Here is a 13,883-nt window from a genome sequence, read left to right on the forward strand (position 1 = left end):
ATAAAATTGTGGTTTTCAATATACTTAATTGACATAATTATGGTTTGAAACTGAGGAAAAATGTATGTTTTATATTTTATTTCTTATGATGTATAAATATAAAATAATTGAATTACAATTTCTTTATAACTATCTATAAATTAATTTAACATTTATCAGTCTGATGTTGCATTGTATGATGTTGCTACTGATAATGTATCTGAATCATTTAAAGGCAACATTCGTGTACAGGTATCAGGTGTCCTAAGGATTGAACAATAATCAATTGTAAATATATTTAAGCAGTTATCTTCTTGTCAAAAAGTATGTCAATACTTACACATCTTTTAAGAGGTGCAACACATGCTTATGTTCAATACCTTCCAACCACAAATTTAATAATTCTTCTCTCTTACACCTCAATAGTTGTTTACAGGCATTCAAATTTTCCTTGACTGCATGAATCTTCTCTCTAGATGCAGTGACTTTTTCTGATAAAGCACTAAATATCTGAGATTCAAAATAATGGAAATATTATTAATATCATGTATAAAACCATTATTATCCAAAATTGAATGCATATTTACCTGCATAACTTGTGTAAGATCTTGATCATGTAGAGATACTAGTTCATCGAGTCTCTGGTCACTTTTCTTATATTCTTTTTCAAGTTTAGCTTTTTCTATTTCTCGTTGTTCATTAGTTTCACTTGCTGATAAAGCACGGATCACAGAAATCAACAAACCACTCTGTACAAAATAGCTAATTAAGAATAAAGCAAACTAATTGTAAAAAAAACCACTAAAATAATGATATGAAGTAATTTTAATTAAGCTTACCGTTTCTTTAGTTGGCTTAATGCCTCTTGGAGGCTTAGTTGGAGGCACTGAATTCATCTTTTGATATTCACAAAAAAAAAAGGTAAAAGGTACAAAAATGAAATCTTTATCTCTTTTGTATAATAACAATTTTCTTATTTACTATGAACTTTATATATACATATAGGTTACGTTGTTTCGTATACAACTTTATAATAGTTAACTATCCATTTCTACAAGTACTTGTCAAAAATAATTATGAAAGTACTAAATAATTATCTTTTGTACCAAAAACAATAATTGTTAGATCGTGCTATTGTGACATATAAATCCACACGCACTGACGTTTTGAAAGTGACATTCGGCCATATGACAAAAGGTACCAACGCAAAAAAAAAACATTTATCTAACTTCAACAATTTGTTTTATTAGAATATGATTTCAGATATGTTTACATGTATTCATAAAATTTCGGGGGTCTTGTACATTCGGTCAGAATTAAAAATAATAAAAAATCCCCATTATTAAACATAAAGATGAAAAGAAAATGATATTTTTATTATTATCAATTCCATGATAATGTTAGACTGGTATGAGCAACAAACTTACCATATCATGCAACAAATGTATGAAATATTTATATTTCATTTTTTAAAATTTGTCTTCATTACCATTCTTATGTAGTATTTCATACAAATTTTGAATAGAAAATAATGTATATATACATCATCTAATACGAGAAAATCTATTGTCTTCTGAATTTTAGTTGAGTGTACTAATTGCAAATATTTGACTTATGTCGTGTAGAAGTATCACAGAATGTAATATACACTTGTACTGTGTGGTACTTTCAAGTTTGTAATAAATTTTATTTTTAGTTTTTGTTATTTTTTGTTGGAGATCAAATATAAAATATTGTGCTACTGCATTTTAAGCAAAATTAATATTATTTAAATCTACAATATAAATTCCACTTTATCCATTAGATTCGCGAAGCTTGAAATCTAATATATTTTTGGTATCAAATATCTTATGTCAATAAGTTTAGAATTGTACCAATTTTTTTTTCATTTTAACATGTTGAAACATAATTTCTATATTAATAAAATCATTTATATTTGTATAAAAACAATCATAACAGTTATAACATGTACTTCATCTTTATATTTAAAATATTAAAATTTTACTTAATAATAAAAAAAACTAAATGAACATTGCAACTCTAGAGACGATTGTAAATTAATTATCCACACCATACAAATTATCCAGCTAACTGTTGTAATACAAATATCATATGAACAAAGTACAACAAGAAAGAGAAAATATAAAGTGTAATCATTATGTAATAAATAAGATAATACCAATTTAGGAATGTGTACTGAAAATAAAGGATAAATTATTTATGAATAATTACTTCAGATACATAAACTACTGTTTCAACATGATAAAATATACATTGAAACATAAGGCTGCATATTATCTTTACATTTGGGGCAATTGATCGATAGGTGTTGCAAATTTGAAATCTTCAGGAAATAATTTTCCTGCATGAGGATACATTAACTTGTAAGACTGTCGAATGGTAACATCTGCTACACCAGCAATATCACCAATTTCTTTCTGGGACCTCTTGTCCTCTGAAGCCTGAAGAGAAATAATATAATAGAATGATGACATACTATGAATAACAATTTTGTTAAACAATTTATATACCTGTGATGCCATATATATTGCAGCAGCTGCTACTGAAATAGGTGATCGTCCAGGTACAATATCTATTTCTACTGCTTTTCTGGCAATATGTGTTGCAGCTCTCTGCACCATATTGGGAAGACCAAGATTAGAACAAAATCTGGACATAAAATCTCCTGTAGTGATAAGATCGACGCTGGTTTCAAGTGCTTTCAAAATCAATTTGAAACATCTTCCAATTTCTTTTTTACTAATTTTACTGACTGCACAAATTTCTTTGAAAGTACGTGGTACACCTTCTTGTCTACAGGCAATATATAAACAGGCGGAAGCAATAGCGTCGTTTGCACGACCTTTTAAATTTTTACCATCATGTACTTGTTTAAACAAATTGTTAGCTCTATCAACAATAGTTTTCGGTAAATTAATACGATCAGCCATACCATTAATTTCACGAAACGCATTAATTAATGCCCTATCTGAACTGCTCATCTGAAAATTTTATAATACATTAAGCTCTTCTTTATAGTTTAAACCGTTAAAAAATATTGTATCATATCTAGAACACTTACTGTACGTCTGTTTTGATATTTTGATACACCAAAAGCATCAAACGATGCTGCACCAGTTCCTGGGCCAATCATGGTAGACAAATCTGAACCGTTAAGGAGTGGGTTTTCTGGTCCACCAACACGTGATGGATCAACACCAGCTTTTTCATTACTAAATGTTCTCCACTCTGAACCAACATCTATTACCCTAATAAAAAATATTTGACAATTAAATTAATTTAAGTCTATTAATACATTACTTTTATATTTACCTATCGCCAACAACTAATCCACACTCTGAGCAAATTTGATCCCCAGCTCTGTAGTCTTCAATAAGTGGTGCATCTGGATGTGCATAACAACAAACTTTGTTTGTTTCATGTCTGCAAGGAAAGATTAATAGAAATATACTTGTTTATGTAAATATATTAATGTCTTAAAGCTTCTTAAGAGTGCTAATATTTTTTTTGTATTATTACGTTTGCACTTGCATCTAAAAAAAAATGTTTAATTTCCATCTGATACATTTTTAGGTCTTTAAATATTAAAGTCATAACAAATGAATTTTGAAGACATGAGCTATACAAATAAAATATAATAGATAATAATGCAGTAAAGACAATTAAAAATACATTAACAACAAACAAACAATGTTACTGTCACATTTCATAACCACAGCTCGTGATATCAATTTATGTACAAACCACCTAGATTTGTTACAGCTTAATGACAATTTTTTAAATAAAATATTATAACATATGTTATTAATATCTACAGAAAAATATTGGGCAAAACTTTCACAACATTTACCTTGACGAACTTGCCATATTTTGGATTCGTGTTTTTCTACTCTGCCGCGTAAGTCAATGCAGATACTGATACTTATCGTGTCTGTATCTATACATGCAGACAGGTATGCATGTGAAGTACACCACGAACAAGTTGCGTATTAGACTAACCATGCAAGGTAAATTTCTGTCCCGCGATTGCAACGCTACTACGGTGAAATAGAGAAAGATGACTGAATTCTTTACTCAACCAAAGAGTAGATATAACAAGAGGCGACACTGGACAAGGAAATCCACCTCCAAGAGAGAATCGGGGGTGCATATGCGCATAGTTTACAAGTATGGTGGTCGAAAAAGAATAGTTTAAACTTGCATATTCACCAGTACTTTATTTGTAATAAATACTTTGTCATATCTCTGTAAAACATTCATCTGTAATTTCTTGAGAAATAAAGTTTTTCATTTCCTTATAATTTGTTTACTTGATCCAAACATTTTCGTAAAAGAAAATATAAATGAAATTATAATTTAATTCGTAGCTATTAGCTCGATATCGTTTTCTAAAGTTCATTTTTATAAAAATGTTTAGAAAACGATATCGATTACCAGGTCACACCACGTGGAGGTTGCTACGATAGTGACCCACCCTAACTCCAAATCCCTACCACCCTCCAATTGCAATACCTCATTTATCAGAAGGATAAATGAGTTCTGACTCTACTTAACTCATAGGCTCGCACATACAAGTTCTTTACCACAATCCAGTAAAGAACTTGTATTACACACACGCACACATACATTAACTTAATACTAATCGCATGGGATCCCTCACACGCACGCTTAACTTATTCTATACGCCGCACGGTACCTCTCACTCTAAGATTGCACTCGAATAATCTATGACGAAGTAAAAAAGCAAAGGGGTAGAAAAGAAAGTTAGAAGAACTTTCTACTAAAAGCAAAGAAAGTTAGAAGAACTTTCTACTAAAAGAAAAGAAAGTTAGAAGAACTTTCTGTGAAAAAGGGGGACCATTATTTTTCGCCAAGCGAACCTTGCTTTCCATGGGTCAAAGGGTAGTCCATAGTGGCTTACGTGAACCACGACGGCAAAGATGAACCGAAGATACCTTTGGCAAGAACGAGTGATACACCCCAGTTGGCGGAGGGTTTCCCATTTCTGACGCGCGGGCGACTTATACAGAGGACACCCTTGCCGTGATGCCCCTTGGCAGTATGGCGGCAGATCGGGGGGGCACATCATGCTATGAGAGGTGCTCCCCCCGTTCGGCCCCGCCGGGCAAAGAATATCACTCGCGCTACACCGGCACTTGCAGCTCACCTCTACCGCGTGTTCACAGCGCTATGAACCCCCAATGATCCACTTGGGCGCAGAACGATTGACAAAAAATAAGTGGGTATACTACAAGCTAACGCGTACAAAGTTTGAGAATTGAGAAGATGAGTGCAATTTAGAATGAGAGGCACTTACAAGGACCCACCCGCCCTGCCCACGAGCACACTTAACTTAGAATTAACGCACGCATACAATTAACTTAAAACTAACGCACGCATCCCTCGATGGTCCCTCGATGATCCCTCGATGATCCCTCGATGATCCCTCGATGGATGTCTTCAATGCTGACCTATTCATTACCTACAGAATAATTAGTTGTAACAATAAAAAGAAGAAATGGAGAAACAAATGCAATATTAGTAACATTATAATGTTTAGGCATGCACAATGTCTTGACTCAATAAAAATACACCTGTAAAATATACAATGTACTTGAGAAATATTCAATTACTTAATTAAAATAAGAACAAGAAACATCCGAATAAAATGAAGACAAACATGAATCGTTAAAATAGAAACCTGAAACATACAAATACAATTAAGACACATATGAATAAATAAATTGCTTACATAAAATTAAAACCTGAAACATACAAAAATGATTAAGACAAATATGAAACATTGAAAATTACTTACATAAAATTACAGCCCTAAATGTGCCTTTTGTTCTAAAATTGCACTCTTATAATTTAAATCTTTGTAAAGAAAAGAGTTAAAAAAGAAAGTTGGAAGAACTTTCTTTTAAGTTTTGAGCAATTGACAATAAAAATGATAGGCTATTACTATAATCTAATATGTAACAATCTCATTTGTAACAAGTTAAAAAATTGTAAAGATGAGTGCAAGTTAGAACAAAAGGCACTTACAATTTGCGCAAGTTTTTCGCCACATGTTGTGACGAAAAACCTGCGCCCGAGCCCACCCTTCCTCCCACAGCTCGGAATTATTGTAACTTAGATATGAAATTGAGAAGTTCTAATCGTAGCTCTTAGCTCGATATCGTTTTTTAAAGATAATTTCGTGAAAAATATTTAGAAAACGACATCGATTACCGGGTCACACCACGAGGAGGTGGCTACGTTACAATAGTGACCCGCCCTAACTCCAAATCCCTACCACCCTCCAATTGCAAATCGCTCATTTATCAGAAGGATAAATGAGTTCTGACTCTACTTAGCTCATAGGCTCGCATATACAAATTCTTTACAAACAAAATTGCAAGAATTTGTATCACACGCACACACATACATTAACTTAATATTAGTTGCATGAGATCTCACACACATATGCTTAACTTATTCTAAACGCCGCACGCGTACCTCTTATTCTAAGATTGCACTCGAATAATCTATGACGAAGTAAAAAAGCAAAGGGGTAGAAAAGAAAGTTAGAAGAACTTTCTGTCAAAAAGCAAAGAAAGTTAGAAGAACTTTCTGTCAAAAAGCAAAGAAAGTTAGAAGAACTTTCTATGAAAAAAGGGGATCAGTATTTTTCGCCAAGTGAACCTCGCCTTCCATGGGTCAAAGGGTAGTCCATAGTGACTTACGTGAACCACGAGACAGAGATGAACCGAAAATACTGGCAAGAACGAGTGACACATCCGCGGAGGGTCTCCCATTTCTCCCCGCTTGCGTTTGAAGCAAGTCTGACCGCAGAGAGGAGACCCCTGCCGTGAGGCGGCAGATCGAGATGGTTCATCAATCGATCGGCCCCGCAGAGATGTGTCCCTGGCGCTACACCAGCACTTGCAGCTCACCTCTGCCCCGTGTTCACAGCGCTATGAACCCCCAATGATCCACTTGGGTTCGGAACGATTGACAAAAAATAGCTGAGTATACTATAAGCTAACGCGTACAAAGTTTGAGAGTTGAGAAGATGAGTGCAAGTTAGAATAAGAGGCACTTACAGGGACCCACCCACCCGCCCACGAGCACACTTAACTTAAAACTAACGCACGCATAACATTAACTTATAGCTAACGCACGCATCCCTCGAAGATCCCTCGATGATCTCTCGATGATTGCTGTCTTCAATCTTCGCGTATACGCCATTCACACATTTACTCATTCATACTACAATATATTACAATAGACGCAACTTAAAATTACTTAAAATTAGCGCTTTAGTTGATGAAATCCCACGAAGGAAGTCTTTAATGATGACCTCCTCATTACCTATAGACTAATTAGGTGTATTAATAAAAAGGGGAAACAGAAAAGCAAATGCAAGACTAGTAACACTATAATGTTCAGGCATGCACAATTCATGCTAACATGCAAAATTCATACTAACATCTTCGGAATGAAAGTGAAATAAAACTCCAGTCGACTCGATAAATATACGCAAATAAAATTACAATATACTTGGGAAATATTCAATTACATAAAATTAAAAGCTGTAACATAAAAATGTAATTAAGATACATATGAAACATTTCATTACCCAAGTAAAATAAAAACCTGAAACATCTGAATGAAATTAAGACAAACATGAATTATTAAAATTAAAACCTGAAACATACAAAAATTATTAAGATAAAATTTGAAACATTAAAAATTACTTACTTGAAATTAAAATCTGAAACATACAAAAATTATTGAGATAAAATTTGAAACATTAAAAATTACTTACTTGAAATTAAAATCTGAAACATACAAAAATTATTGAGATAAAATTTGTAACATTAAAAATTACTTACATGAAATTAAAACCTGAAACATACAAAAATTATTGAGATAAAATTTGTAACATTAAAAATTACTTACATGAAATTAAAACCTGAAACAGACAAAAATAATTACGACAAATATAAATCATTAAAAATTACTTACATAAAATTAAAACCTGAAATATACAAAAATAGTTAAGACAAAAATGAAACATTAAAAGTTATTTACGTAAAATTAAAACCTGAAACATACAAATTTGATTAAGACACATATGAAACATTGAATTACTTACTTGAAATAAAAATCTGTAACAGACAACAATTAATTAGACAACCATAAGTCAATAAATTACTTACTTTTAATCAAAATCTGAAACAGATAACAATTAATTAGACAACCATAAATCAATAAATTACTTACTTGAAATAAAAATCTGAAACATACAAAAAGTAATTAAACAAACATAAATCAATGAATTACTTACTTGAAATAAAAATCTGAAACAGACAAAAAATTATTAGACAAACATAAATCAATAAATTACTTACTTTTAATAAAAATCTGAAACAGACAAAAAGTAATTAGACAACCATAAATCAATAAATTACTTACTTGAAATAAAAATCTGAAACATACAAAAAGTAATTAGACAAACATAAATCAATGAATTACTTACTTGAAATAGAAATATGAAACATACAAAAAGTAATTAGACAAACATAAATTAATGAATTACTTACTTGAAATCAAAGCCTGAAACATACAAAAGTAATTAATATAGAAAATCGAAGAATCAAGGGATGAAATTTCCCTTTATTCGAAACGAAACTCTTCAAAAATCGAAATCGTAGATTTTGAAAACCTCAACTCCGAAATAAAAAGACGAAGAGATTCAGAAACTTCAAGACTCGAAACAAAATCACGCTGTTTGAAAATCTTGAATCCGAAATAAGAACCCGAGGAGATTAAAAACCTCAAAACCAAAATGAGATGACGAGGAGATCCGATGAAAGAGAAACTAAAGCATTAAAAATCAATCAATTAATAAAGTAAGACTAGAAAAGAAATAAAATAGAGAGGAAGCTTGAAAATTTCGAAGCTAGAAATAAAATCAGATAGAAAATTAGAGGCCCTACGAGTGAGTACAGGATGCAGGACACACACCATTCACGCACTCACGCATACTGTAATACATTCTAAATGCCCTACATGTACCTCTTATTCTAAAATTGCACTCGTATATAAAACTTTAAAAAAGAGCAAGGGGATGTGAAAGAAAGTTGGAAGAACTTTCTTTTAAATTTGGGGAAATTGAGAAAAAATGACAAACTATTACTACAGTATAATATATAAATTAAAAAATTGTGACAAAGATGAGTGCAAATTAGAATAAGAGGTACTTACAAAGTGCGCAGGCTTTTCGTCACAATTTGTGACGAAAAACCTGCGCCCGAGCCCACCCTTCCTCCCACAAGCTCGGAATTAAAAATCTAATGCACTCAACATGACTTACCAAAACTTGAATGCTAAAACAGACAAAAATTTATTAACATAGAACTTTGAGAAGAGAGAACAATATAAGAACTTACCAAAAATTAAATTCTGAAACAGACAAAAGTTATTAAGACAAATATAAATTATTTCTCTACTTACTTATAATAAAAATCTGAAACAGACAAAATTTTATTAACATAGAATATAGTGGGAGAGGGAGCAAAATCTTTCTTTATTTCATACAAGAATTTCAAAAAATACAAAACGCAATGAAAATTGCGGATTTGAGAGGACGACATCACTTACCAAAGAAGAAATACTAAAACAGATAAAAATTTATTAACATAGAAATTTTAGAAGAGAGAACAACGTAAGATTTACCACAAATTAAATTCTGAAACAGATAAAAATTTATTAACACAGAAGGTTTAGAAGAAGGAACAACATAACTTACCAAAAAATGAAATCTGAAACATACAAAATTTGATTAACCTATACAACAATTGTAGGAGTAGAAGTGAAACGAGAAACAAAAAACACAATGAAAATTACGAATTAAAAATCAATCAACAATAAAACAATTCATTCAAAATCAATTCCTGAAACAGAGGAAAATAATTAACACATAAAATTGGGGGAAATTAAAATCGCGAAGGGATATACAAATCTCGAATTTCGTAATAAAATCGCGAAGGGATATGCAAAGGGATATCTCGAATTTTGTAATAAAATCGCGAAGGGATATAGAAAGGGATATCTCGAATTTTGTAATAAAATCGCGAAGGGATATAGAAAGGGATATCTCGAATTTCGTAATATACTCGCGAAGGGATACAAAAATCTCTAATCTCGAAATTTACTCGCGAAGGTATAAAAATCTCGAATCGCGAAGGGATATAAAAATCTCTAATCTTGAAATTTAATTGGGAGGGCATAAAAATCTCAAATCGCGAAGGGATATAAAAATCTCTAAATTGGGAGGGCATAAAAATCTCGAATCGCGAAGGGATACAAATAAAATCGCGAGTGGCTGTGCTCGTAAAAATTCGAGCAAAACGTGACGATACATTTCGTATCGTTCAAAAAGCACATGTAAAATACAATAAAATAATAGCGAGCATAGTGACAAATGACTGTCCATCCTAAGATGGACAGCCATTAATAGTTCCCCTCTTCTTTGGCAACTTTTGCCGGGGCTCTTCGGCATATAGCCTCTTCTCTCTTCGGCAAAGCCTCACAAAAATCACTCGCGAAATTTTACGGTAACTCGGACATTCTTAGTTTTCAATTACATAAATTCTCAATTTCGCTATCAATCTCCATAAACAGATAGCAGACAGTTTTATTAAAAATAAAATTGCAATACTATCCATTTATTTCGATCGATAACAAAGTCGAAATTTTATGTAATATAAGTTACTTTGATAAGAAAAATAATTACTCAAAACAAAAATACGACCAGCGATTCTTAGAATGCGCTGTCCGTAAAAGAATGTCCGAGCAGAATATTTTATTTCACTGCACTTCACTTCACTTTATACTTCATTTTTGCAGTCGGATCTAGAACCCGACTGCGACTTACAAACTAAAAGGCCTGGCCTGAACGAACAATCGAGTTCAAGAGAATATTAAATAAATTCATATTTAATATTTTTCTCTTCTCGATTTTTCGTGAACCCCCCAGATGCAAGCATCTCACGTGTGAGAGAGGAGGACAGAGAAACGTGAAAGCTTGCTCTGGCCCTACCTACTTAAAACTAACTCATTCACACCAGAAGTAAGCTACCTGCCTGCCTATCGCTATATTTAAAAAATTGCAAAGTCCATTCTCACAAAAACACACTCCACGGTTCTCACACATACCACCCGGGTGCAAAAAAGCCTAATCCTAGGGAGTACGTCCCGGGACGTCTCCGACACCCGAGTTCAATACTACATTCACACTCTAAGTTCATACCTTTTTGCTGAAATCGATCGACAATCGACAGTGAACTTAACATATTTCATTTTCGTACTCTTTCGAATATCCAATGCAATATGTACATGTAATAATTTAAACTATGAAATACAATTTTTAACTTAGTAACTTTATAAAATTTTTAAATGACTCTACTTGCATTTTGTATGCATTTTCAAATGACTCTACTTGCATTTTGTATGCATAAATAAAATTTTGCAAAATTTAAAAAATAAATCTATAGTTTAATCGACACAAGGTCCACGACCTAACCACACACACACGTGTAACTTGTGTCGATAATTCACTGTCAATTTGTCGATCGCCAAACATCTTAAAACTAAACCGTGTCCACCTGCCCTAACCCATGCGAGTAGCATCTAAGCACGCGCATGAGTATAGAGCATAAAAATGAACACGGCCACATGTATTTTGACCTACCAGTTTTCTTCATGTGTGCTGAAAATCCTGAGCTAAAAAACGTGATTAGAAACATGCTAATAAAGTGTCTTCCAGCAAAAATTGACTCTAACTTTAAAAAATTTTCAAAATGGAAAATGGAAGATCACTTTGCAAAAATCTAAGTATATCGGTTGTTTCATTTTTAACAGATTTGTAATATCAAAGTAAATTTCTAAATGACTCAAACATTCGTAAATAACTTTGATATCAAAATCTGTTTCTCGCGATACTTTCTTGTACATATTCATTTAAAAAATGTTCACGCGTACGTAAAAATTGAAAGTGACTCTATAACTTTATAAAAATGACTCGACAACTACTGTGAAATCGGAGGGTCATCCGACTTCTATGTACTAATTTTAATTTTAAATTGCAAAGAAGTTAAAACGCGATGTACAAGAAAACCCTGACCTGATCTAATAAATATAATAAACAGTTTGTACGAATTTTGCACGATCGTACAGTCGTGGTCACTATGCTCGCTCAAAAATAAAAAATACAACCAGTTCCCGTGTCGCTTCGGACCATTCGTCCTACGACATGATGGGAACCGGAGGAATCGTAAAGCATGCGACTCACCGATCGCTGACTTGCGCCACTGCGATCGCTTTACCGGTAAAGCATCAGAGATTCGTGCTGCTTCGGACTGCTTTGGATTGCTTTGGATTGGTTTGGACTGCTTTGGACTGCTTTGGCAACGTTTGGATTTGGCAGGTTGACCATTGGATTGGAAGTTTGACCATTGGATTGGCAGAGTGACCTTCTGTAATCATAGCAGGACAACAATTTAGTAACTGTCTATCAATTTGCATTTCGATTAGTTTTTGTAACTTTGATAAGCATGCATGCAAAACTACATACAACTACGTTACAAAAATTGGTAATAAATTTGCAAACGTGTATCAAAACGTATAGTCACTCAGTAAAAAATTATAAAATATTCGAAAAAGTATGTCAATGCACTTGAATAATTATTGCATGCCACATGTTAAAACGTTTGTAAATTTATACTAAAATAAATAGATAACTACATTGTAAAACACATTAAAACACCAGTACAAGTATGCCAAAACATTTAAATAATCATTCCATAATTCACATTAAAACACTCATAACAATTTGTTAAAATATTTAAATAACCACTCCACTAAATATACTACAGCACCAGTAACAATATGTCAAATCATTTAAATAATCATTGCATAAAATACACTAAAGCACCAGTAACACTATGTCAAATCATTCAAATAATCATTGCATAAATTACACTAAAGCACCAGTAACACTATGCCAATACACTTAAATAACCATTACATAAAGTGCACTAATAACCACTAACAATTTGTAAAAACACTTAAATAATCACTTCACAAAATACATTAAAACACTAAAAAATTAATAAAACATTTAAATAACTGCGCCATAAAACACACTAATAAACCCGTATACACGTGCATAATCAATTAAGAAAACACACTAGTAAAATCACTGACACTTGTAGAATTACACCATAAATTTTATTAATACACCCACGTATTTATTAAAAAATATTTGTTAAAGCACACTAAATACTAGTATTAGCACACTAGGTACACTTATATATCCGTATATGCATGCAGGAAACACACTGTTAAAATCACTGACACTTGTAGAATTACACCATAAATTTTATTAATACACCCACGTATTTATTAAAAAATATTTGTTAAAGCACACTAAAGACTAGTAGTAGTACTCTAGGTAACCCGGGGACAAGCACAGTATCGGATAAGTGAAGCCTTGACTCGTACCGGTAAGTGTTGACAGGTGCTATCCGACCTCCTCGACTTCCAAAATAAAACTGAGAGCGTCTGACCTCCCTCTACTGTGAGAGTTATTGGTAGTTGACAACAGCCAATTAGACATCGTAATGGTCCACCGATCGATCTAATTCGATCTCTTGGACTGATTCGTGATTTACAGTAACCAATTAGACATCATGTAATCGACCAATAGCGTGCAGCCACTATGATTGCATGTTGTATCATTATTCTAATGTTAATTTTTGTATAATTTTATATTTTTCGGTTGTTTATTAACAAATTTATTGTTGTAATTAAATTAATTTATTATTTTTTTT

At 32.4% G+C, this 13,883-nt stretch overlaps 2 protein-coding genes across 2 annotated transcripts; both read right to left on the reverse strand.

Moving 5' to 3' along the window:
* Positions 1-63: 63 nt before the first annotated feature.
* Sec8 (exocyst complex component secretory 8) lies at positions 64-2,010 on the reverse strand. Its single transcript, XM_003706535.3, has 4 exons — positions 819-2,010; positions 567-728; positions 320-489; positions 64-243 (listed from the first exon to the last, which is right to left on the reverse strand). Exons 1-4 carry the CDS (start codon positions 873-875, stop codon positions 156-158), a joined length of 477 nt encoding a protein of 158 aa, XP_003706583.1. The 5' UTR covers positions 876-2,010; the 3' UTR covers positions 64-155.
* A 151-nt stretch (positions 2,011-2,161) lies between these two features.
* TfIIB (transcription factor IIB) lies at positions 2,162-4,004 on the reverse strand. The gene is made up of 5 exons (XM_003706581.3): positions 3,851-4,004; positions 3,313-3,423; positions 3,062-3,248; positions 2,511-2,981; positions 2,162-2,441 (listed from the first exon to the last, which is right to left on the reverse strand). Exons 1-5 carry the CDS (start codon positions 3,865-3,867, stop codon positions 2,280-2,282), a joined length of 948 nt encoding a protein of 315 aa, XP_003706629.1. The 5' UTR covers positions 3,868-4,004; the 3' UTR covers positions 2,162-2,279.
* Positions 4,005-13,883: the final 9,879 nt, after the last annotated feature.

This window comes from Megachile rotundata, chromosome 3 (assembly GCF_050947335.1).
Source record: "Megachile rotundata isolate GNS110a chromosome 3, iyMegRotu1, whole genome shotgun sequence".
Taxonomy (NCBI): Eukaryota; Metazoa; Arthropoda; class Insecta; order Hymenoptera; family Megachilidae; genus Megachile; species Megachile rotundata.